Raw genomic sequence first — 26140 nt, 5'->3', positions numbered from 1 at the left:
CTTCTCCTCCCTCTTGAATCCTCCTCCCCCTCCCCCTCCTCCCTCTCTGCAGATGACTTCGTCAACCATTTTGAAAAGAAGGTCGACGACATCCGATCCTCGTTTGCTAAGTCAAACGACACCGCTGGTTCTGCTCACACTGCCCTACCCTGTGCTCTGACCTCTTTCTCCCCTCTCTCTCCAGATGACATCTCGCGTCTTGTGACGGCCGGCCGCCCAACAACCTGCCCGCTTGACCCTATCCCCTCCTCTCTTCTCCAGACCATCTCCGGTGACCTTCTCCCTTACCTCACCTCGCTCATCAACTCATCCCTGACCGCTGGCTACGTCCCTCCCGTCTTCAAGAGAGCGAGAGTTGCACCCCTTCTGAAAAAACCTACACTCGATCCCTCCGATGTCAACAACTACAGACCAGTATCCCTTCTTTCTTTTCTCTCCAAAACTCTTGAACTCTTGAATGACCAGGTGGCGAATCGCATCTCTGCATGTCTGGCAGACATATCAGTGTGGATGACGGATCACCACCTCAAGCTGAACCTCGGCAAGACGGAGCTGCTCTTCCTCCCGGGGAAGGACTGCCCGTTCCATGATCTCGCCATCACGGTTGACAACTCCATCGTGTCCTCCTCCCAGAGCGCTAAGAACCTTGGCGTGATCCTGGACAACACCCTGTCGTTCTCAACTAACATCAAGGCGGTGGCCCGTTCCTGTAGGTTCATGCTCTACAACATCCGCAGAGTACGACCCTGCCTCACACAGGAAGCGGCGCAGGTCCTAATCCAGGCACTTGTCATCTCCCGTCTGGATTACTGCAACTCGCTGTTGGCTGGGCTCCTGCCTGTGCCATTAAACCCCTACAACTCATCCAGAACGCAGCCCGTCTGGTGTTCAACCTTCCCAAGTTCTCACGTCACCCCGCTCCTCCGCTCTCTCCACTGGCTTCCAGTTGAAGCTCGCATCCGCTACAAGACCATGGTGCTTGCCTAGGGAGCTGTGAGGGGAACGGCACCTCAGTACCTCCAGGCTCTCATCAGGCCCTACACCCAAACAAGGGCACTGCGTTCATCCACCTCTGGCCTGCTCGCCTCCCTACCACTGAGGAAGTACAGTTCCCGCTCAGCCCAGTCAAAACTGTTCGCTGCTCTGGCCCCCCAATGGTGGAACAAACTCCCTCACGACGCCAGAACAGCGGAGTCAATCACCACCTTCCGGAGACACCTGAAACCCCACCTCTTTAAGGAATACCTAGGATAGGATAAAGTAATCCTTCTCACCCCCCCCTCCCCTTAAAAGACCTAGATGCACTATTGTAAAGTGGCTGTTCCACTGGATGTCATAAGGTGAAAGCACCAATTTGTAAGTCGCTCTGGATAAGAGCGTCTGCTAAATGACTTAAATGTAAATGTAAATGTAATGAATTCAAAATGTATTAAATATACTGTATTTTCTGCCACCCATCTACATACAATACCCCATAATGACAAAGTGAAAACATTTTTATAGAAATTGTTGCATATTGATTGACATCCCTGAGTCAATACATGTTAGAATCACCTTTGGCAGCAATACAAGTTGTGAATCTTTCTGGGTAAGTCTCTAAGAGCTTTGCATGCCTGGATTGTACAATATTGGCGCATTATTACAATTCTTCAAGCTCTGTCAAGTTAGTTGTTGATCATTGCTAGACAGCTATTTTCAATTCTTGCCATATGTTTTCAAGACGATTTAAATTAAAACTGTAACTAGGCCACTCAGGAACATTCAATGTCTTCTTTGTAAACAACTCCAGCGTAGATTTGGCCTTGTATTTAGGATATTGTCCTGCTGAAAGGTGAATTTGGCTCCCAGTTTTCCTCTAGGATTTTGCCTGTGCTTAGCTCCATTCCGTTTATTTTTATCCTAAACTCCCCACTCCATGCCGATGACAAGCATACCCATAACATGATGCAGCCTCCACCATGCTTGAAAATATGAAGAGTGGTACTCAGTGATGTGTGTTGGATTTGCCCCAAACATAACACTTTGTAATTCAGGACATAAAGTTATTTTCTTTGCCACATTTTTGCCAGTTTTACTTTAGTGCCTTATTGCAAACAGGATGCATGTTTTGGAATATTTTTTATTCTGTACAGGCTTCATTCTTTTTACTCATTTAGGTTAGTATTATGAATGAACTACAATGTTATTGATCCATCCTCAGTTATCTCCTCTCACAGCCATTCAACTCTTTTACTGTTTTAAAGTCCCCATTGGCTTCATGGTGAAATCCCTGAGCGGTTTTTTCCCTCTCCGGCAAGTTAGAGGTTAGGAAGGATGCCTGAGTTAGGAAGGATGCCTGAGTTAGGAAGGATGCCTGTATCTTTGTAGTAATTGGGGTATTGATATACCATCCAACGTGTAATTAATGACTCAAAGGTAGATTCAATGTCTGCTTTTTTTTTACCAATAGGTGCCCTTCTTTGAGAGGTATTGGAAAACCTCCCTGTTCTTTGCGGTTGAATCTGTATATATCAAATGTACACAATACCTGTTATCAAAGGTGTCAGCTAAAGATGGCATGCAGGGGCCTGCAGGGATTTGTAGTCTACTTTGATGCTAATTAGCATTTGATTTATTTATCTGAGAGTAAATGGAGCTAAATATATTGATAAAAGTCACCTTGTCCTATAAATATATTTACACGGTTATTAAAACGTCACACCAGGGTAAGTACACACAAAACACAACTCTTATTTAAAGTGTTTCTAAAATCCCCTACGGGAAAACTGAATGGTGGAAAAACCATTGGAACCCTTTCCCTGTGTTTGACCGCTAGGTTTTATGGGTATTATGACACGTCCACCGTGTACACTATACTTACTGACTCAAAACATTTGAGCTTTAAACGTTTCATTGATATTGTGGCAGCTGGCAGAGAGAGGTGAGGGGAGTGGTGATTGAAGGAGGATATCTTGCAGCCCGCTGGCTCCACCCCCGAGTCTTGTATGGACTTCCTGCCACCACGAGGCAAGCCGCTGGATCATTAAGCCATTGAGTGCTTGGGGATAGAAGAGGAAGCGGGCTGTGTAAGAAGCGGGAGAATGATCTGTACAATTACCCCGTTGCAAATATCCCTAATAAAATTCCTCATTTGCATTGTAATTGTGCTCCTTGTGCGTGTTCGGTTATTGAACTTGGTGGAAACGCCACACCCTTGAGCCTTCTACAACATATATAATGATGTACGGCATTTGTTTGTTTTTTTACATAATTCCACTTTGACTTGATGCGTTATTGTGTGTAGGCCAGTGACACAACGTCTCAAGGCACTGTATATCATCAGACTGAAGTGTATGGCATGGAAGAGAACGAGAAAATAATGTCTGATATGCTCCCAAATGTGATTTACTGGAAAGAAAGAGGCCATGATGGACTAAGAATGGTACATGTAGAGTACAGCCCGCAACCCCAAATGACCCCTTGGGGTTTCCTCCATTCGGGCCTGTGGCCTGGATGTCTCCCCACACTTCTCCTAGGAGACAGCTTTCTGTTCCATCTTTAACCGCTTTCCCCATCTCTCTTGCCACAACCAACACTCGTGACTTCTCTCCCGCTCTTCTTCCTCCTCTCTGTCACTGTCTCTCACTTTCTACATCTGTCCATGTCTCCCTCTCCACTTCCTCCTCACGCTCCCGTTCTGTATCTATCCCTGTCTCTCTTCTTATTGCATACCAAGTGATGTCAGGGCTAATTAAACAGGATGAGAGACTAAGACAAATCCAGCCCCTCATATACTAGAGAGAGAGACAGAGACCGAGAGAGAGAGAGACAGAGAGAGAGAGAGAGAGAGAGAGAGAGAGAGAGAAGAGCGAGATTAGAGAGAGAGGGAAGAGAGAGAGAGAGAGAGAGAGAGAGCAGAGAGAGATTAGAGAGAGAGGGAAGAGAGAGAGAGAGAGAGAGAGAGAGAGAGAGAGATTAGAGAGAGAGGGAAGAGAGAGAGAGAGAGAGAGAGACAAGAGAGAAAGAGAGAGACAGAGACCGAGAGAGAGAGACAAGAGAGAAAGAGAGAAAGAGAGAGACAGAGACCGAGAGAGAGAGAGACAGAGACCGAGAGAGAGAGACAGAGACACAGAGAGAGACACAGAGAGAAAGACAGAGAGAGAGAGAGACAGAGAGAGAGAGAGAGAGAGAGTTGGGAGGTGAGCGATAGAGAGAGGGGGGAGGGAAAGAGAGGGAGGTCAATTGAGTCCATCATGCCGCTGTGTGTGATCCTGTATCTGAGGCTCACACACAACCAGAAAGAACAGTCGCCAAAGACCACCAATCATATTTGAGTCACAGTGGATGTACCCACTGCACTCAAAATCCCATGAATGAACTGCAATACTAAAGCAATAGGCCTATCAACATTAAAACAATGCCAGAAGCACACTAACGGTTGTTCAGTTGGCTCCTTTTTGAGGACGGTGGGGATTGCATGTTGGCATGCCAGTCTAGTGGGCACCAGATGAAGCCACAGGGCGTTGGAGAGGAGACAGAGGTAAATGAAGGGAAAGGGTCATGTAATGACAAGGATGTGACTTGGGGTTAGGACAGGTTGGCATCTACTCTCCCAGTGGCTGCTGTCTGCTATTTCAACTGAGTACAGCGTCCAATCCTTTTAGGGCTGCTTTCACCTTGATGACTATTAGCTGTATCATAGTGCCTCTCTGACATTAAAAACAGCATTTGAGAAATTATGCCATTTGTGAAAATGATATACGAATTGTGAAATCCCTGCGATCCCAGTCATGGATACTTGGACTATAAAGTAATAGTGGAGCCATGATGGTTGACAATTACACTGTGTTTCCATGGTGTGTGTGTGTGTGTATGTGTGTGTGTGTGTGTGTGTGTGTGTGTGTGTGTGTGTGTGTGTGTGTGTGTGTGTGTGTGTGTGTGTGTGCGTGCGTGCGTGCGTGTGTGCATGTGTGTGAGAAGAATGCTTGTGTTGCTCAGCGGTAATGCTGCCATCAGCACATTATGAAGACCTGGAAAGAGAGACAGAGAGGAGTGGGGGGGGGGGGGAGAGGGCTGAATGGAGGAGAGGAATGTTCCGTGTGTCAGAGAGCAACATCATCAGCTAATGAAGATCAGTCTTGCTGAGTTAGCAGGCAATCGTTGACGGGGATCGGCTCCCTGCCAAGGTGAAAAACAGGTCGAGACTACTGTCTTATACACAATGTAAGGGGATAAAGAATATGTACATAAGGATATATGAATGAGTGATGGTACAGAGCAGCATAGGCAAGATACAGTAGATGGTATCGAGTACAGTATATACATATGAGATGAGTATGTAAACCAAGTGGCATAGTTAAAGTGGCTAGTGATACATGTATTACATAAGGATGCAGTCGATGATATAGAGTACAGTATATACGTATGCATATGAGATGAATAATGTAGGGTAAGTAACATTATATAAGGTAGCATTGTTTAAAGTGGCTAGTGATATATTTACATCATTTCCCATCAATTCCCATTATTAAAGTGGCTGGAGTTGAGTCAGTGTCAGTGTGTTGGCAGCAGCCACTCAATGTTAGTGGTGGCTGTTTAACAGTCTGATGGCCTTGAGATAGAAGCTGTTTTTCAGTCTCTCGGTCCCAGCTTTGATGCACCTGTACTGACCTCGCCTTCTGGATGGTAGCAGGGTGAACAGGCAGTGGCTCAGGTGGTTGATGTCCTTGATGATCTTTATGGTCTTCCTGTAACATCGGGTGGTGTAGGTGTCCTGGAGGGCAGGTAGTTTGCCCCCGGTGATGCGTTGTGCAGACCTCACTACCCTCTGGAGAGCCTTACGGTTGAGGGCGGAGCAGTTGCCGTACCAGGCGGTGATACAGCCCGCCAGGATGCTCTCGATTGTGCATCTGTAGAAGTTTGTGAGTGCTTTTGGTGACAAGCCGAATTTCTTCAGCCTCCTGAGGTTGAAGAGGCGCTGCTGCGCCTTCTTCACGATGCCGTCTGTGTGAGTGGACCAGTTCAGTTTGTCTGTGATGTGTATGCCGAGGAACTTAAAACTTGCTACCCTCTCCACTACTGTTCCATTGATGTGGATAGGGGGGTGTTCCCTCTGCTGTTTCCTGAAGTCCAGTATGATTCCCAATCGGAGACAACGATAGACAGCTGCCTCTGATTGGGAACCACACTCGGCCAAACGCAAAGAAATACAAAACATAGAATGCCCACCCAAATCACACCCTGACCAAACCAAATAGAGACATAAATAGGCTCTCAGGTCAGACAGATCTAGAAACATCTTACCCTCCCAAATCCTCATTTCAACCACTAGAGGGAGAAACCACAGTCTAGAGGCAATTTAAATTTACCCCCCCCCCCCACACACACACACACACACACACACCCCTCCACACGCAGGCACACACACACACATAAGAAAGATCAATAACTGTGGTGTGGATGAAGCCAGCCAATGTAATGTGGTTGTCTACCTTCTCCCCCCGTGGTTTTAGCCTGTCTTGTCATTACTGTCTTATGGTGGAATGCTAACAGCATACTGCTGGGACTGAAGATAATGGAAACTATGGCCAGTGGGACTAGGAGAGGGATTCTATTCACTATGCTAGGGGGTCATCTTTATAGTCTAAAATAAGTGTGGGGCTGTGTGGGTGGATGGGGAGAAGACCAGGATGCCTGTCTGTCATATTGTGGAGAAGATATACATTGAGTGGATGGGAGGGTGGCAGTTTTACTATCCTTGTGGGGACCAGAAAGGTCACTTCCTCATCTCCCCAGTCTCAATAAGAGAGGGAATGTGTAAAAAATGTATCCCGAGAACAGAGAGGGGAGAGAGAGAAGAGAGGGGAGAGCAGAGAGACAGAGCGGAGAGAGAGCAGAGAGAGGAGAGAGAGAAGAGAGGGGAGAGATCAGAGAGAGAACAGACAGGGGAGAGATCAGAGAGGAGAGAGTAGAGAGAGAGAGAGCGGAGAGAGAGCAGAGAGAGGAGAGAGGGAAAAGAGAGAGAGAGAGAGAGAGAGAGAAGAAAGATAGAGAGAGAGAGAGAGAGAGAGAGAGAGAGAGAGAGAGAGGAGAGAGAGAGAGAGAGAGAGAGAGAGCAGAGAGAGGGCAGAGAGAGATTAGAGAGAGAGGGAAGAGAGAGAGGGAGAGAGAGAGAGAGAGAGAGAGAGAGAGAGAGAGAGAGAGAGAGAGATTAGAGAGAGAGAGAGAGGGGAAGGGTAGACACAGGAAAACCTGTCTCCCTGCAGAGGAAAGGCTGTACAACCACTGCACAACAGCAGAACCTGAGACAGAGCTGCATTTCCTGACAAAATGTAAAACATATAAAACAATTATAGAGAGTGTCATTTCCCCAAAGACCTCAAAGACCTCTCTGATAAGAGAGCTGTGGGTTGGCAGCACACTACATTGCTGCCTGCCATAAGTTGAGGGACAGTGTCTGACAGACCAATCAACCTGCACATGTCCTCTACTGTATGCTTATTGTTATTGTTCAATGGATGGTTATTTTGACCCTTGGTTATTGTTGTTACTTTTGTCCCGTTGACAAATTTGATTCTTATTATTTTCATATTGTAAATATCCAAAGTAAGCTTTGGCAATATGTACATTGCTACGTCATCGTCATGCCAATAAAGCAAATTGAATTGAATTGAATTGTCAGAGGGGAGAGAGAGAAGAGAGAGCAGAGAGAGAAGAGAGAGATTAGAGAGAGAGAGAGAAAGGGGAGAGTGAGAGAGCAGAGAGATAGAGAGAGAGAGAGCAAGTGCAGAGAGAGAGAAGAGAGAACAGAGGGAGAAGAGAAAGCTGAAAGACAGAGAGAGAGAGAGAGGAGAGAGAAGAGAGAGATTGGAGAGAGAAAGAGCAAGAGAGAGAGAGAGCCTGTGGTGTGTGAGTCAACTACTAAACAGTTTGGGATAACTTCCCAGTGTAAAACCACAGCATCACAATAATTCATTTAATAACAACTCTACATAACACACAAGTCGGCAGAAATCCCAGAGACATAGCTACTGGTACGTCGACAGTACAGTCTACAGTACAGTCTACAGTACACATTTACAGTACATGTCTACAGTAGTCTACAGTACACGTTTAAATCAAATCAAATCAAATCCATGGTTAGCAGATGTTAATGCGAGTGTAGCGAAATGCTTGTGCTTCTAGTTCCGACAATGCAGTGATAACCAACAAGTAATCTAACTAACAATTCCAAAACTACTGTCTTATACACAGTGTAAGGGGATAAAGAATATGTACATAAGGATATATGAATGAGTGATGGTACAGAGCAGCATACAGTAGATGGTATCGAGTACAGTATATACATATGAGATGAGTATGTAGACAAAGTAAACAAAGTGGCATAGTTAAAGTGGCTAGTGATACATGTATTACATAAGGATGCAGTCGATGATGTAGAGTACAGGATATACGTATGCATATGAGATGAATAATGTAGGGTAAGTAACATTATATAAGGTAGCATTGTTTAAAGTGGCTAGTGATATATTTACATCATTTCCCATCAATTCCCATTATTAAAGTGGCTGGAGTTGGGTCAGTGTCAATGACAGTGTGTTGGCAACAGCCACTCAATGTTAGTGGTGGCTGTTTAACAGTCTGATGGCCTTGAGATAGAAGCTGTTTTTCAGTCTCTCGGTCCCAGCTTTGATGCACCTGTACTGACCTCGCCTTCTGGATGATAGCGGGGTGAACAGGCAGTGGTTCGGGTGGTTGAGGTCCTTGATGATCTTTATGGCCTTCCTGTAACATCGGGTGGTGTAGGTGTCCTGGAGGGCAGGTAGTTTGCCCCCGGTGATGCGTTGTGCAGACCTCACTACCCTCTGGAGAGCCTTACGGTTGAGGGCGGAGCAGTTGCCGTACCAGGCGGTGATACAGCCCGCCAGGATGCTCTCGATTGTGCATCTGTAGAAGTTTGTGAGTGCTTTTGGTGACAAGCCGAATTTCTTCAGCCTCCTGAGGTTGAAGAGGCGCTGCTGCGCCTTCTTCACGACGCTGTCAGTGTGAGTGGACCAATTCAGTTTGTCTGTGATGTGTATGCCGAGGAACTTAAAACTTGCTACCCTCTCCACTACTGTTCCATCGATGTGGATAGGGGGTGTTCCCTCTGCTGTTTCCTGAAGTCCACAATCATCTCCTTAGTTTTGTTGACGTTGAGTGTGAGGTTATTTTCCTGACACCACACTCCGAGGGCCCTCACCTCCTCCCTGTAGGCCGTCTCGTCGTTGTTGGTAATCAAGCCTACCACTGTTGTGTCGTCCGCAAACTTGATGATTGAGTTGGAGGCGTGCGTGGCCACGCAGTCGTGGGTGAACAGGGAGTACAGGAGAGGGCTCAGAACGCACCCTTGTGGGGCCCCGTGTTGAGGATCAGCGGGGAGGAGATGTTGTTGCCTACCCTCACCACCTGGGGCGGCCCGTCAGGAAGTCCAGTACCCAGTTGCACAGGCGGGGTCGAGACCCAGGGTCTCGAGCTTGATGACGAGCTTGGAGGGTACTATGGTGTTGAATGCCGAGCTGTAGTCGATGAACAGCATTCTCACATAGGTATTCCTCTTGTCCAGGTGGGTTAGGGCAGTGTGCAGTGTGGTTGAGATTGCATTGTCTGTGGACCTATTTGGGCGGTAAGCAAATTGGAGTGGGTCTAGGGTGTCAGGTAGGGTGGAGGTGATATGGTCCTTGACTAGTCTCTCAAAGCACTTCATGATGACGGAAGTGAGTGCTACGGGGCGGTAGTCGTTTAGCTCAGTTACCTTAGCTTTCTTGGGAACAGGAACAATGGTGGCCCTCTTGAAGCATGTGGGAACAGCAGACTGGTATAGGGATTGATTGAATATGTCCGTAAACACACCGGCCAGCTGGTCTGCGCATGCTCTGAGGGCGCGGCTGGGGATGCCGTCTGGGCCTGCAGCCTTGCGAGGGTTAACACGTTTAAATGTCTTACTCACCTCGGCTGCAGTGAAGGAGAGACCGCATGTTTTCGTTGCAGGCCGTGTCAGTGGCACTGTATTGTCCTCAAAACGGGCAAAAAAGTTATTTAGTCTGCCTGGGAGCAAGACATCCTGGTCCGTGACTGGGCTGAGTTTCTTCTTGTAGTCCGTGATTGACTGTAGACCCTGCCACATGCCTCTTGTGTCTGTGCCGTTGAATTGAGATTCTACTTTGTCTCTGTACTGACGCTTAGCTTGTTTAATAGCCTTGCGGAGGGAATAGCTGCACTGTTTGTATTCGGTCATGTTGCCAGACACCTTGCCCTGATTAAAAGCAGTGGTTCGCACTTTCAGTTTCACGCGAATGCTGCCATCAATCCACGGTTTCTGGTTAGGGAATGTTTTTATCGTTGCTATGGGAATGTTTACAGCACATTCTACAGTATAGTCTACTGTACAGTCTACAGTACACAGTACACGTCTACGGTACACATCTACAGTATAGTCTACAGTACAGTCTACAGTACAGTCGACAGTACAGTCTACAGTACAGTCTACAGTACACGTCTACAATCCAGTCTACAATACACGTCTACAGTATAGTCTATAGTACAGTCTACAGTACATGTCTACAGTCCAGGCTACAGTCCAGTCTACAGTATAATCTACAGTACATCTACAGTACATGTCTACAGTCCAGGCTACAGTCCAGTCTACAGTATAATCTACAGTACAGTCTACAGTACACATTTACAGTACAGTCTACAGTCCAGGCTACAGTCCAGGCTACAGTACATGTCTACAGTACAGTCTACAGTACACGTCTACAGTACAGTCTACAGTCCAGCCTACAGTACATGTCTAGAGTACAGTCTACAGTACACGTCTACAGTACAGTCTACAGTATAGTCTACAGTCCAGTCTACAGTACACGTCTACAGTACAGTCTACAGTATAGTCTACAGTACAGTCTATAGTACAGTCTACAGTACAGTCTACAGTACACGTCTACAGTATAGTCTACAGTACAGCCTATAGTACAGTCTACAGTACAGTCTACAGTACAGTCTACAGTACAGCCTATAGTACAGTCTACAGTACAGTCTACAGTACACGTCTACAGTCCAGTCTACAGTACACGTCTACAGTACAGTCTACAGTACAGTCCACAGTCCAGTCTACAGTATAGTCTACAGTACAGCCTATAGTACAGTCTACAGTACAGTCTACAGTACACGTCTAAAGTACAGTCTACAGTACAGTCTACAGTATAGTCTACAGTACAGCCTATAGTACAGTCTACAGTACAGTCTATAGTACAGTTTACAGTACACGTCTACAGTACACGTCTACAGTACAGTCTACAGTCCAGTCTACAGTACAGTCTACAGTACAGTCTACAGTACACGTCTACAGTCCAGTCTACAGTACACGTCTACAGTACAGTCTACAGTACACGTCTACAGTACAGTCTACAGTACAGTCTACAGTACAGTCTACAGTACACGTCTACAGTCCAGTCTACAGTACAGTCTACAGTCTAGTCTACAGTACGAATGACTCAAGAAACATATGTGAGGGAAAAGAAAAAAGAGTGAATCTTCCAGAAACCCCTGTACACAACTTTGTAATTGTTTTGCTTTTCACTGCAAAATAAATAGAGGTGAACAGAGGAATGTTTAGAAGAAGGGATAGAGAGATGGGGGTGATATTGAAGAGTGGGAGGGGGGAGGGGAGGTGGGGTTTAAAAGGTAGTCGTGTGGTTTGGGTCTTTATAGTTGTGTTCACGGGACAGTCCTTTATACAGGCCAGAGCTCTGTGCTACCCTTACAGTTCCACACGCCCTGGGTCCCCACTGTACGTAGGAACATAGTGTGTGTGAGAGGAGTGAGTGATTGTGTCTGTGTGTCCACTGTGTGTGTATGTGTGTGTGTGTACATGTGCATATAGAGTATGCGTGTGTATCTTGTGCGTGTGTATAGAGCCGAGGACCCAAAGTCATTGTCCCCATTGGGGCATGCCACTTTGCCAGAAACAATTTGTCCTTTAGCTGGGCTGTGTGTGTGTGTGAGTGCATGCATGTGTTGCCTCATGAATACCAAGCAGGCAGCCAGACCCCGGGTTCTGGGTCTGCATACTTGGACGGACCCTGCCTCTAAACCTGGCAACTCACCCACTTCACTCTCTCTCTGGGGGCAATTTAGACAGAGGCATCCCAGCATGTCCAGTTCAAGGACCTCAGCTCTTTCTCTCCGCCAGTTTCCTTCCTTAGTTCAGTCAAGATATCTGTAGTTCATGTCAGAGCCAGACAGGATCATATGCTCCGTCTGAAGCGCAGTCTCTCCCTACTGCAACCCCAGACTCCCAATACACCACATCACAACAGACTATAGCTGTTGGCTAACACCCTCCATAGAAACTCAGTGAGGCGAAGAGAAAGAGGAAGGGAGCGAGAGAGAGAGACAGAGAGAGACAGAGAGTTCAGTGTATAACTAAATGTAACTCCATATGAGACCCAGTAAAGCCAGTAGTCAGACAGTAAAAGTTCCCAGTAAAGGTTGTTGGAGCAGTGTGGTATTCAGACCATAGAAAGCCAGTCTGGTCGTCTGGTGGTTCTGCTCCTGAGGGTGCAGCCAGAGACAGACTGGACATATGAATGGTGTTATAGCAACAAGATCTCCCGGACTCACTTCTTTATGCAACGTTTGTCCATGGGGGGGATAAACGTCGACGGGTAAAGTGAAAGTAGGTAAGGGTCAAGGTTGTTAAAACAGAAGACAACTTGACTGTTAAGCATTAAAACACAACAGTTACGTTTAGGCAACAATTCCAACTGTTTAAGGATAAGGGTTAAGGTTTGGGATAAAGTTCAAACAGAACAAATGAAAACGAGTGCCTAGCACCGGGATTGAACCCGCAATCCTTGGGACCTGGACAAACGTTGAATACTGAAGTTTATCTCGTGTGACCTCGAGAGAAACGGAAGGGCTTCCCTTCCATCCCACCTAGCCTCATTCACGTAAAACCAATCAGCTAACACCACAGGGGGTGTGTGCTTCTACTCACCGTAGCGGTCAGCGTGGGCCCATGGAGCTGAGCGTGTAGTATGGCCTCATTCACGCGCCCCCTGACTCCAAGCAGGGCCAGTTCCAGGCTGTGTTGTCCGGCTACAGCATTGGTCAGCTCCTCCAGAGCCGCCACATACCGCCGCCACGGCCCGTCCAGCTCAGCCACGCTCGCCAAGCACCCGCGCATCACGTTCAGGCAGTAGCCCACGCACGGCTTGATCAGCGTCAGCCCACGGCAGTGCGAGCAGTACTGCATCTTGGTCAAGCCACGTAAACACTCTTTGGTGAAGGAAACGTGTTCGGTGGCGTTCATGACTTCGGTGCCCTCGGCGAGGGCCAGGGATAAGGCTCGCCCGGCGCCCAGGGTGCGCCCCAATTCCTGAGCGAGCACTTCGGGGTGAGGGCCGAATGGGTTGACGTCCTGCCGTGTGGCGCGGAGACACTCGCCCCGCTCGCCGGACAAACCACCCTGGACGCCCACGCCCGGGTTGACCAGGCGCCCGTAGACGAGCGGGAAGAGGTTGTCGTGGAAACGGGCCACGGCAGCTTCGAGGGAGAGGTTGTGTCCGCGGATGTAGAGGGAGAGGGAGGAGAACAGGGTGTTGACATGGGGGAGGGTCTCCCGGGAGAGGGGCGAGTATGTGTCCTCTAGCAGGGAGGATAGGTGGCCCTGGGAGAAGGAGAGCAGGTACTGGAAGGTGTCTGGAGGGAGGGGAGGGGGAAGAAGGGGAGGGAGAAGACATCAGGGCCTGGTTACAATTACGTTCATAAATTAATGACAAAACAGAGTATTTAGGCAGTGTAGTGTACAGCGCATTCAGAAAGTATTCAGACCCCTTGAATTTTTCCACATTTTGTTACATTACAGCCTTATTCTAAAATTGATGTAATTGTTTTTTTCCTTCATCAATCTACACACCCCATAATGACAAAACAAAAAGTTTTTTTTTTTCTTTTTTGCAAATGTAAATATTTTTAAAGTGTTCAGACCCTTTACTCAGTACTTTGTTGAAGCACCTTTGGCATCAATTACAGCCTCAAGTCTTCTTGGGTATGACGCTACAAGCTCGGCACACCTGTATTTGGGAAGTTTCTCCCATTCCTCTCTGCAGATCTTCTCAAGCTCTGTCAGGTTGGATGGGGAGCGTCACTGCACAGCTATTTTCAGGTCTCTGGAGCCATCAAGTTGTAGAAACATCTCGAAGATGATCAATGGAAACGGGTATTTCTGTTTTTATTTTCTATAAATTAGCAAACATTTTGAAAAGCCTCTATTCAACTTTGTCATTATGGGGTGTGTAAATTGCTGAGGATTTTTTATTTATTTAACCCATTTTAGACGTAACAAACGTAACAAAATGTGGAAAAAGTCAAGGGGTCTGAATACTTTCAGAAGGTACTGTATATTCAAACACACTATAAGTTTATCTTTGTACTACTTTCATTCAAACGGTCTATCTAATAATAACACAAGTATGCCGTGCAGAAAAGAGGTCAGAGGCTCTCTCTCTCTCTCTCTCTCTCTCTCTCTCTCTCTCTCTCTCTCTCTCTCTCTCTCTCTCTCTCTCTCTCTCTCTCCTCTCTGTGTGTGTGTGTGTGTGTGTGTGTGTCTCTGTTGTCATCTCTATTGCATGCCAGCAACTGTAGAGAAACTGAGACGGGAGACCCGGTGCCAACCCAACACATGTAAACACACAGACACACACACTCGCAAAATATGACATAAAGATACTAAACACACTTTGAAGTAGATTTGTTGTAGCAGAAACACACAAAACACACATACAGTCCAGTCTACAGTACACGTCTACAGTACAGTACTCAATATCTTGTTAATGTTTGTATGTGCTTGCATGTTTGTGTGTGCGCAATCAGACACCTGCCAAGCCAGTACCCACCCACACACACACACACACACACACACACACAGACACAGGGAGTGAAACCGAACAACAGTCATCTCTCCCAGTCAACAGCTGCATAACCTAATACCAGTGTGCTGTGCTGTTAGGGACAGGGACATCCCACCAGGGACTCTCCACTCTACGGCCCTAGAAAACCACAATGCTACATTTCTAATGTTCCACGGCAATGCATAATCACCACAGCAGCTCTGTGCACAAGCAAACAGTCACATATACATATACAAGCACGAACACACACATCAGGCGTTGGCGTTTGGTGTGTGTGTGTGTGTATGCATGCATATGTGACTGTGTGTGTGTGTGTGTGTGTGTGTGTGTGTGTGTGTGTGTGTGTGTGTGTGTCTCGAACATCGAGCGTCCAATGAGTCATATTCTGTCTCTGGTTTAACAGCCACAGTGAGGTGACCAGATAGACAGTTGAGGTCGTGTGAATGTGACTGACAGACAGGCAGGGCTGCGTCTGTCACTGTGCCCGATCAGGAAGACTAATAAAGTTCAAAGTCAAAGGTGAGGGGGCCGGGGATAATAATCAAACAATACATCGTTGGGATAGAGAGGGGGGGAGAGAAAGAATGTGAGATGGGGGAGGGCAGAGAGGGGATGAAAAGGGTAGAGGAAGAAAGAGAAGCAGAGCGAGAGAATGAGAGAGAGGTCTAAATCACAAGACAGCTAGAGAAAGAGGGAGAGAGAGAGAATAATTCAACAGAGGGACGGAGAGAAAACGACAGGGAAAAAGATTGATGAAACGGAGGAAGGGATCGAGAGAAAAAGCCGAGAGAGAAACTCTCTGTAACCAGCTCAAAGCCTCCCCTCCCCAGCCCTGTTGAGCTGCAGCGGCAGTAACCAGCTCAAAGCCTCCCCTCCCCAGCCCTGTTGAGCTGCAGCGGCAGTAACCAGCTCAAAGCCTCCCCTCCCCAGCCCTGTTGAGCTGCAGCGGCAGTAACCAGCTCAAAGCCTCCCCTCCCCAGCCCTGTTGAGTTGAGCTGCAGCGGCAGTAACCAGCTCAAAGCCTCCCCTCCCCAGCCCTGTTGAGCTGCAGCGGCAGTAACCAGCTCAAAGCCTCCCCTCCCCAGCCCTGTTGAGCTGCAGCGGCAGTAACCAGCTCAAAGCCTCCCCTCCCCAGCCCTGTTGAGCTGCAGCGGCAGTAACCAGCTCAAAGCCTCCCTCCCAGCCCTGTTGAGCCAGCCCTCAAAGCCTCCCCTCCCCAGCCCTGTTGAGCTGCAGCGGCAGTAACCAGCTCAAAGCCTCCCCTCCCCAGCCCTGTTGAGCTGCAGCGGCAGTAACCAGCTCAAAGCCTCCCCTCCCCAGCCCTGTTGAGCTGCAGCGGCAGTAACCAGCTCAAAGCCTCCCCTCCCCAGCCCTGTTGAGCTGCAGCGGCAGTAACCAGCTCAAAGCCTCCCCTCCCCAGCCCTGTTGAGCTGCAGCGGCAGTAACCAGCTCAAAGCCTCCCCTCCCCAGCCCTGTTGAGCTGCAGCGGCAGTAACCAGCTCAAAGCCTCCCCTCCCCAGCCCTGTTGAGCTGCAGCGGCAGTAACCAGCTCAAAGCCTCCCCTCCCCAGCCCTGTTGAGCTGCAGCGGCAGTAACCAGCTCAAAGCCTCCCCTCCCCAGCCCTGTTGAGTTGAGCTGCAGCCTCCCCTCCCCAGCCCTGTTAGCCAGCTCAAAGCCTCCCCTCCCCAGCCCTGTTGAGCTGCAGCGGCAGTAACCAGCTCAAAGCCCTGTTGAGCCCCCTCAAAGCCTCCTCCCCAGCCCTGTTGAGCTGAGCTGGCAGTAACCAGCTCAAAGCCTCCCCTCCCCAGCCCTGTTGAGCTGCAGCGGCAGTAACCAGCTCAAAGCCTCCCCTCCCCAGCCCTGTTGAGCTGCAGCGCAGTAACCAGCTCAAAGCCTCCCCTCCCCAGCCCTGTTGAGCTGCAGCTCAAAGCCTCCCTCCCCAGCCCTGTTGAGCTGCAGCGGCAGTAACCAGCTCAAAGCCTCCCTCCCCAGCCCTGTTGAGCTGCAGCGGCAGTAACCAGCTCAAAGCCTCCCCTCCCCAGCCCTGTTGAGCTGCAGCGGCAGTAACCAGCCAGCTCCCCAGCCCAAAGCCTCAAAGCCTCCCCTCCCCAGCCCTGTTGAGCTGCAGCGGCAGTAACCAGCTCAAAGCCTCCCCCCTCCCCAGCCCTGTTGAGCTGCAGCGGCAGTAACCAGCTCAAAGCCTCCCCTCCCCAGCCCTGTTGAGCTGCAGCGGCAGTAACCAGCTCAAAGCCTCCCCTCCCCAGCCCTGTTGAGCTGCAGCAGTAACCAGCTCAAAGCCTCCCCTCCCCAGCCCTGTTGAGCTGCACCAGCTCAAAGCCTCCTCCCCTCCCCAGCCCTGTTGAGCTGCAGCGGCAGTAACCAGCTCAAAGCCTCCCTCCCCAGCCCTGTTGAGTTGAGCTGCAGCGGCAGTAACCAGCTCAAAGCCTCCCTCCCCAGCCCTGTTGAGCGCAGCTGCAGCAGCAGTAACCAGCTCAAAGCCTCCCCTCCCCAGCCCTGTTGAGCTGCAGCGGCAGTAACCAGCTCAAAGCCTCCCCTCCCCAGCCCTGTTGAGCTGCAGCGGCAGTAACCAGATCAAAGCCTCCCCTCCCCAGCCCTGTTGAGCTGAGCTGCAGCGGCAGTTGAGCCAGCTCAAAGCCTCCCCTCCCCAGCCCTGTTGAGCTGCAGCGGCAGTAACCAGCTCAAAGCCTCCCCCTCCCCAGCCCTGTTGAGCTGCAGCGGCAGTAACCAGCTCAAAGCCTCCCCTCCCCAGCCCTGTTGAGCTGCAGCGGCAGTAACCAGCTCAAAGCCTCCCCTCCCCAGCCCTGTTGAGCTGCAGCGGCAGTAACCAGCTCAAAGCCTCCCCTCCCCAGCCCTGTTGAGTTGAGCTGCAGCAGCAGTGTCAGTATGTTACAGGCTGCTTGGCCTGGCCAGCGGGATGAAAACCACAGGGCACTCAGCTCCACTACGTGCCAGCAGGGTTGGGTTACGGCGTTACAGAGCTGTAGTCTTCAGGAGGCAGGGACCCGCCATGACACAGACCCTCAGTCAAACAGCTCAAAGCAGGGCTAGATAGACAGGGAGGCAGGCCGACCCAGGAAAATGCTAGTTCACCAAGCAATGATGTGCAAGCTTTTGTTTTGGTAGTGATACCCTTCAGCTAATCAAGGTCTTGATGATTGCTAGTTCAATCGGGAGTGTTGGTTTGAAACAAAAACCTGCAGCCTGCTCGCAACATGCCCACCAAGGTAAGGTTGTAGCAAGATGACCTGGTAAGAACTGAACAATCTATCACTAGCTGATCTATATAAAAAAAAGTACAATTCACGACCACTCTCTCGGGAGCCAATCTAGGCTACTCCCTTGCGATATTTAGGTGACACTTTGTGGGGACATCCTGTGTTCTACTGAATTAGAGGTGCATGTTTTCATTATATCCAACCTCCGGGGGGAATGAAACAAGACTAGAGAGACCAGAACAACTTCTGAACATGGAGAAAAACAACTACTGTACGAAGTGGACCTACAGAACCACACTGGGCTAGGATACATCTGGCTTGAATAGGACCCCGGGTCCTGAATCGGTCTCTGTTTCTCCACGGCTGTTAGCTCAAACACTTCCCTCTCAAAACACCGCTCTGGGTCAACTGTCCACCTCTCAGGCACTGCTCTGACAAAGCCCAGACGCTCTCCTTTAGTTCGTCTCTGCCGCTGTCTCTCTCTTCTAACGGATTTGGCTGTAGTCTTTGTGTTAAATCACATTGTTGATCCTCTCCTCCATCTTCTGGATCAGGGGAATATAGTTTGAAAACGATAAACCCAATACCATAAACCTAATACTTGGTGGGAACTCCACCAAGTGGTCACCACGGTCCCATCGTGGTCAACTTGTGTTCGACCACTGTCTGACAGCCGTGTCCACTGTTCTAGGACACAAACATCCCTCCCTGGGTGGCGATCATTATGACTTCACGGTCTCTCACCACAAAGAACTCTGGGATATGGTGAAATACCTTTAAGTCGTAATCATCAGTTTTTATGTGAGGCCATGATTGGCGATTTGTCAAGCAGTCTTTGAGTCCTGGACACATAGCATGACCCTAGCAAACTTGTTTTGCTTCCGTACACCACAGAACTCTAGCGCCTGCATTTTTTGTGGCACTCCACGGTTTACAGCAAAATGGCTAGAGCTACAACGTGTCATGAACACGATATTAAACAATGTTAAAGAGGTAGTTTAGCCCCCTTTAAAGGGCTGGCTGGGCAGTGAGCTAAAGGGGTGGATTACCCCTTTAAAGGGTTGGCTGGGCAGTGAGCTAAAGGGGTGGTTTACCCCTTTAAAGGGTTGGCTGGGCAGTGAGCTAAAGGGGTGGATTACCCCTTTAAAGGGTTGGCTGGGCAGTGAGCTAAAGGGGTGGATTACCCCTTTAAAGGGTTGGCTGGGCAGTGAGCTAAAGGGGTGGATTACCCCTTTAAAGGGTTGGCTGGGCAGTGAGCTAAAGGGGTGGATTACCCCTTTAAAGGGCTGGCTGGGCAGTGAGCTAAAGGGGTGGATTACCCCATTAAAGGGTTGGCTGGGCAGTGAGCTAAAGGGGTGGATTACCCCTTTAAAGGGTTGGCTGGGCAGTAAGCTAAAGGGGTGGATTACCCCTTTAAAGGGTTGGCTGGGCAGTGAGCTAAAGGGGTGGATTACCCCTTTAGAGAGTTGGCTGGGCAGTGAGTTAAAGGGGTGGTTTACCCCTTTAGAGGGTTGGTCGGGCAGTGAGCTAAAGGGGTGGTTTACCCCTTTAGAGGGTTGGTCGGGCAGTGAGTTAAAGGGGTGGTTTACCCCTTTAGAGGGTTGGTCGGGCAGTGAGTTAAAGGGGTGGTTTACCCCTTTAGAGGGTTGGTCGGGCAGTGAGTTAAAGGGGTGATATACCCCTTTAAAGTGTTGGTCGGGGAGTGAGTTAAGGTGGTGGTTTACCCCTTTAAAGTGCTGGCCAGACCAGTGAGTTAAAGGGGTGGTTTACCCCTTTAGAGGGTTGGTCGGGCAGTGAGTTAAAGGGGTGGTTTACCTCTTTAAAGGGCTGGTCGGGCAGTGAGTTAAAGGGTTGGATTACCCCTTTAAAGGTGTGGTCGGGCAGTGAGTTAAAGGGGTGGTTTACATCTTTAAAGGGGGGGTTAAAGGGGTGGTTTACATCTTTAAAGGGCTGGTCGGGCAGTGAGTTAAAGGGGTGGATTACCCGTTTAAAGTGTTGGTCTGGCAGAGAGTTAAAGGGGTGGTTTACATCTTTAAAGGGCTGGTCGGGCAGTGAGTTAAAGGGGTGGTTTACATCTTTAAAGGGCTGGTCGGGTAGTGAGTTAAAGGGGTGGATTACCCGTTTAAAGTGTTGGTCTGGCAGAGAGTTAAAGGGGTGATAACCCCTTTAAAGGGTTGGTCGGGCAGTGAGCTAAAGGGGTGGATTACCCCTTTAGAGAGTTGGCTGGGCAGTGAGTTAAAGGGGTGGTTTACCCCTTTAGAGGGTTGGTCGGGCAGTGAGCTAAAGGGGTGGTTTACCCCTTTAGAGGGTTGGTCGGGCAGTGAGTTAAAGGGGTGGTTTACCCCTTTAGAGGGTTGGTCGGGCAGTGAGTTAAAGGGGTGGTTTACCCCTTTAGAGGGTTGGTCGGGCAGTGAGTTAAAGGGGTGATATACCCCTTTAAAGTGTTGGTCGGGGAGTGAGTTAAGGTGGTGGTTTACCCCTTTAAAGTGCTGGCCAGACCAGTGAGTTAAAGGGGTGGTTTACCCCTTTAGAGGGTTGGTCGGGCAGTGAGTTAAAGGGGTGGTTTACCTCTTTAAAGGGCTGGTCGGGCAGTGAGTTAAAGGGTTGGATTACCCCTTTAAAGGTGTGGTCGGGCAGTGAGTTAAAGGGGTGGTTTACATCTTTAAAGGGGTGGTCGGGCAGGGGGTTAAAGGGGTGGTTTACATCTTTAAAGGGCTGGTCGGGCAGTGAGTTAAAGGGGTGGATTACCCGTTTAAAGTGTTGGTCTGGCAGAGAGTTAAAGGGGTGGTTTACATCTTTAAAGGGCTGGTCGGGCAGTGAGTTAAAGGGGTGGTTTACATCTTTAAAGGGCTGGTCGGGTAGTGAGTTAAAGGGGTGGATTACCCGTTTAAAGTGTTGGTCTGGCAGAGAGTTAAAGGGGTGATAACCCCTTTAAAGGGTTGGTCGGGCAGGGAGTTAAAGGGGTGGTTTACCCGTTTAAAGGGTTGGTCGGGCAGTGAGTTAAAGGGGTGGTTCCACATTGAGTGCATATGAAGGAGACTGCCACAAACACCACAACCACCGTAGCCCAAACAGAGTTCATATTTATGGCGTTGCAATGAGACAGCGTCTTATACCAGCGCTGGCCTCGCCAAGCCTCTTATAAACAACTCCACTTTATTCACTGCTAGAGCTATTTCCTACTTTCTATTCTGCCCGGCGACCAAGGGCTTTTTCTGAGGTAATAACGCCTAAAGTGTTGTGGCTCGTACTCTGCAGTGCAGCCACAATAACAAATGGGTCAAAATAACCACAGTCAGTGGCAGTGAGTTGTATGGGTTTTGACCACAACTATGGCATCCCTCCCCCAGTGTGGCGCAGAGCTCCTAGCCACTTCCCCAATGGGAGCAGACCTGTCTGGGGGAACAGAGAGGGGAGCGAGGGGGAAGATCCAGGGCCAGACCTTCATGGTAGGGGTGCCAGCCCGACCCTCAGCCCAGACACGTGGCAGCACAGATCTCTCTGTGTGTGTGTATGTGTGCTCGTGTGTGTGTGTGTGCGTGTGTGTGTGTGTGTGTGCGTGTGTGTGTGTGTGTGTGTGTGTGTGTGTGTGTGTGTGTGCGTGTGTGTGCGTGTGTGCGTGTGCTCGTGTGTGCGTGTGTGTGTGTGTGTGTGTGCGTGTGTGTGCGTGTGTGTGTGTGTGTGTGTGTGTGTGTGTGTGTGTGTGTGTGTGTGTGTGTACCTACATGATCTCGCGCGCGTCCATGTGTGCACGTGCCAGCATGGTGGGAGGAGCTATAGGGGGACGGGCTCATTGTAACGGCTGGAATGGAATCAATGTAACAGAGTCAAAAGCGGTTTCCATATGTTTGATCTGTTTATACCGTTCTATTCATTCCATTCCAGCCGTTACAATGAGCCGTCCTCCCACCAGCCTCCACTGGTGTACAGGTAAGCCTGCATGACTGTGTGTGGGAGTCGGTGGGGGCAGTACTGTGATAACGAGGAAGGAGACACTAGGAGACACTAGTCTTTTCCCAGCACTCATTCTATCTAGGGGTGCATCCCAAATGGCACCCTATTCCCTATACTGTACATGACCCTAAGGGCCCTGGTCAATGGTAGTGCACTAAATCGGGAATAGGGTTCCATTTGGCACGCAGCCTGTCCTGCCACCCCTCCACCTACTCAGCAAAAGCCGTGGCTAGAAATAGGTGAATGAATAAACACCTTAATATGTGACGGTTAGGGAGAAAACAGAACAACAATATGATGATTATCAACAGCCACAACGACTGTCCGCCCACTTACACATGCAGTGCTGAGAGGAGGGTGGTGACATGATCAAAGGGCTTAGTGGGGGAGAGGGATGAGCAGAGGGACGAGGGATGTGGGAGGGGAGGGGTAGGTAAGAGGTTGGGGCATTCCACTGAGGGAGAGACCACTGTGAGGGTCGTCTGTAACGTATGACGTAAGACGACAGGCACCCACCGTCAGGGTCATGGCTTTGGCCTCATGGCATGATTGGTGGCATGGCACAAGGTCAAAGTGTCCTCAATTACTCTTCCCTGTACTGGCATATGATGGATCCTAGTCCATATCTGGTAGTGTGGTGTCACTCTGCTGACAGGGTAGGATCTGAACAGGAGGCAGACTGCGAAGAAAAAACTTTGCACAACTTGGACAAGCTCTACTCTGGAAATGTAGACATTAAGAAGGCCTTGTAGAAAGTCAGGTAACACAATACTGCGCTCTAACTTTATGAAGGCTGTTATAGCCACGTCAAAACGTTGTCGCTGTAGGTCATAACCCTTTATGACAAACAGCCTGGTTGTGTCATATCCTAACTGTAAGATGTGACAAGAGGCTAGCTAGCAGACTGGCTGGCTCGGTACAACGCTAGCAGGGAGTGGACACTACTAACCCAGGGAGGGCGAGCACAGTACAGGGACAGGCTGGCATCAGAGCACTGCCTGGTCTACAGAAAGAGTGTGTGTGTGTGTGTGTGTGTGTGTGTGTGTGTGTGTGTGTGTGTGTGTGTGTGTGTGTGTGTGTGTGTGTGTGTGTGTGTGTGTGTGTGTGTGTGTGTGTGTGTGTGTGTGTGTGTGTGTGTGTGAGAGAGAAAGGAGAGAAGAGTAGAAGGAAACGATGAACACCGTGTGGCATGGCCCAGGTAGATCAGTAACACAGAACAGTCAAGCGCAGGAGTTTGAAGTAGCGAAAGCCTGTCACTTAGTTAAGATGAAAGGAAAGTGGCGAAGCCTAACGGAGGAGTCTCCACTCGTTCATACAGGTGTGTAACCCTTTTCATTTTGTAAAAATATATTACAACCAAAATTCCAACAATGTTTCCCTTTTTGTCATCGCAACGATGTTGATTAAGCTAGGTGTTGTAGACGAAACACACTGACAGACGAACTAGTAGCTGATGTATCCCTTCAGTCATCTTAGGTTCACTGAAGTCACTGTAGTTGACCTGATCAGTCCACCTGCTTATGAGACAGATAGAGAGAGGCAGAGAGAGACAGAGAGAGACAGAGAGAGACAGAGAGAGACAGACAGAGAGAGACAGAGAGAGACAGAGAGAGAGAGACAGAGAGCGACAGAGAGCGACAGAGAGAGACAGACAGAGATAGAGAGAGAGAGAGCGAGAGCGAGAGAGCGAGAGAGAGAGAGAGACAGACAGATAGAGAGAGAGATAGAGAGACAGAGATAGAGCAGAGAGAGACAGAGACAGATAGAGACAGAGACAGATAGAGCAGAGAGAGACAGAGACAGAGATAGAGACAGACAGATAGAGAGAGAGATAGAGAGACAGAGATAGAGCAGAGGAAGACAGAGACAGAGAGACAGACAGAGACAGATAGAGAGAGAGATAGAGAGAGAGATAGAGAGACAGAGACAGATAGAGCAGAGAGAGACAGAGACAGATAGAGACAGAGACAGATAGAGCAGAGAGAGACAGAGACAGAGAGACAGACAGAGACAGATAGAGAGAGAGATAGAGAGAGAGATAGAGAGACAGAGATAGAGCAGAGGAAGACAGAGACAGATAGAGACAGAGACAGATAGAGACAGAGACAGATAGAGCAGAGACAGATAGAAACAGAGACAGATAGAGACAGAGACAGATAGAGCAGAGAGACAGACAGAGACAGATAGAGAGAGAGAGAGAGAGACAGAGATAGAGCAGAGGAAGACAGAGACAGATAGAGACAGAGACAGATAGAGACAGAGACAGATAGAGCAGAGAGAGACAGAGACAGAGAGACAGACAGAGACAGATAGAGACAGAGAGACAGACAGAGACAGATAGAGAGAGATAGAGAGAGACAGAGATAGAGCAGAGGAAGACAGAGACAGATAGAGACAGAGACAGATAGAGCAGAGAGAGACAGAGACAGAGAGACAGACAGAGACAGATAGAGACAGAGACATTATAATCCACCCTGGACGCCACTAAAACCACCAAACATCCCGCCACACACACCAACATGGGGGATGAATAACTGGGGTTTTCCATCTCTCTCAGTTTCTCTCTCTCCGGAGCGGAACGAGGGAATGACCAGATGCATAAAGCAGGCCGGGGGGACTCTTTAACGGCACGGTCGGAGTCACAGAGGGGAGAGGGAGGAGGAGGAATGACACAAGGCTTAATGTAATGGGGGAAGTGAGTGGGTTTGGATGGGGAAAGAGAACGATGGGGACAGGGGAGAAAGACAGGACGCGAGAGAGGGGGAGAAATGTGGGAGAGGGAGGGGTTAGAGTGGGGAGAAGGGGGCAGAGGGATGAGAGCAAGGGAGAGGGTTGAGAGCAGGGGAGAGAGAGGGAGAGAGAGGAAGAGAGAGGGGTGAGGGGTAGAGAGAGTGGGCCAACTCCCGGGCCTACCAACTGAGACAGAGTTGAGGTAATGATGTGACTCACTACCCATAGTTATACTGGCCACACACACACAAATACACGTGAAAGCACACACACATACACACGCATGCAAAGGCATTAATGCATACATACACACACACCCTGCGAGTGGACCGTGTGAAAGTCACTCGAACAACACTCTGGAGACAGAGGCACTCCCTTCCACCTTCTAGAGAACTGCCTCTGAACAGCTCTCTCCACTGACGTCCACTACTGGCCAGACATCTCTCCTTCTTTCTTTCTTTTCTAATTCAGTCATTCTTTACTGACGTCCGCTGTTGGCCAGCCACCTCTCTCACTCTCTCTCTCCCTCTCTGCTATAAGCTGCCTCTCAATCTCTCGTTCGCTCTCCTTCCTCTCTCTTTTTCTGTATGGCCGGCTCTCTAGCTCTCCCTACTTCTCTCTATTTCCTACCTGTCTCGCTCTCCATACATTCTGCTCTCCATCTCTCCCTCTTTTGCTCCATCTCTCCCTCTTTCGCTCCATCTCTCTCCCTTTCTCTCTCTCCTCTCTCTCAGTGTTCCATGTCCACATAGATGGAGGTTCACAGTCCCAACTGAGGGAATTCGGTCAATTTAATGTGATGTTAATGACTCTGGGCCGGATCATGCCTGACACTGATTGATTATCTATCTCCGGGATGGGGATTGAGTGTGACCCCAGATTCCAGTACACATACAGACACTTCCAGACAACACCTCTCCCTGCTCAGACATCCTGGCCATTCTTTATATAACCCCAGACTCTGACCCTTTTCTCTTCTCATAGTGTTCACACCAGTCTCTCCTCTCCCTGGCTCCTGACAGAAAGGACAGGAAATGCACAGGGACTGGTGGGAATAACTGGGAGTGAATGACGGCACCAAAGTTCTGTCCTGCTGGACACGGGAAGAGAACTGGTCTCAGATATGTTTGTGCTCTTACTTGCCATTGGCGTGACAATGACCATAGGAGTTGGCAAGAACTGATCTGGGACCAGGCTCCAGGAAGAGGCCGAGCCGGACTAATTAACTACAGGATGACTCTCATCAATGGGACGGACAATCGTGCATCGAGAGATCAGATAATGGGAAGG

The 26140-nt window shown here is 49.2% G+C and overlaps 1 protein-coding gene across 2 annotated transcripts in view; it reads right to left on the bottom strand.

Annotated features, from left to right (window-relative positions):
* The window catches only part of LOC115114337 (glypican-5-like), a 227645-nt gene that overhangs the window by 152800 nt on the left and 48705 nt on the right, over positions 1-26140 (bottom strand). For both annotated transcript variants that reach the window (XM_029642487.2, XM_029642488.2), the window contains exon 3: positions 13016-13719. In XM_029642487.2, the coding sequence (XP_029498347.1) occupies positions 13016-13719 (704 nt within the window). The remainder of the gene's footprint in view (positions 1-13015; positions 13720-26140) is intronic.

The sequence above is a fragment of the Oncorhynchus nerka genome, linkage group LG9b, assembly GCF_034236695.1.
Source record: "Oncorhynchus nerka isolate Pitt River linkage group LG9b, Oner_Uvic_2.0, whole genome shotgun sequence".
Classification (NCBI taxonomy): Eukaryota; Metazoa; Chordata; class Actinopteri; order Salmoniformes; family Salmonidae; genus Oncorhynchus; species Oncorhynchus nerka.
This window is presented reverse-complemented; position numbering and strand designations above follow the sequence as displayed.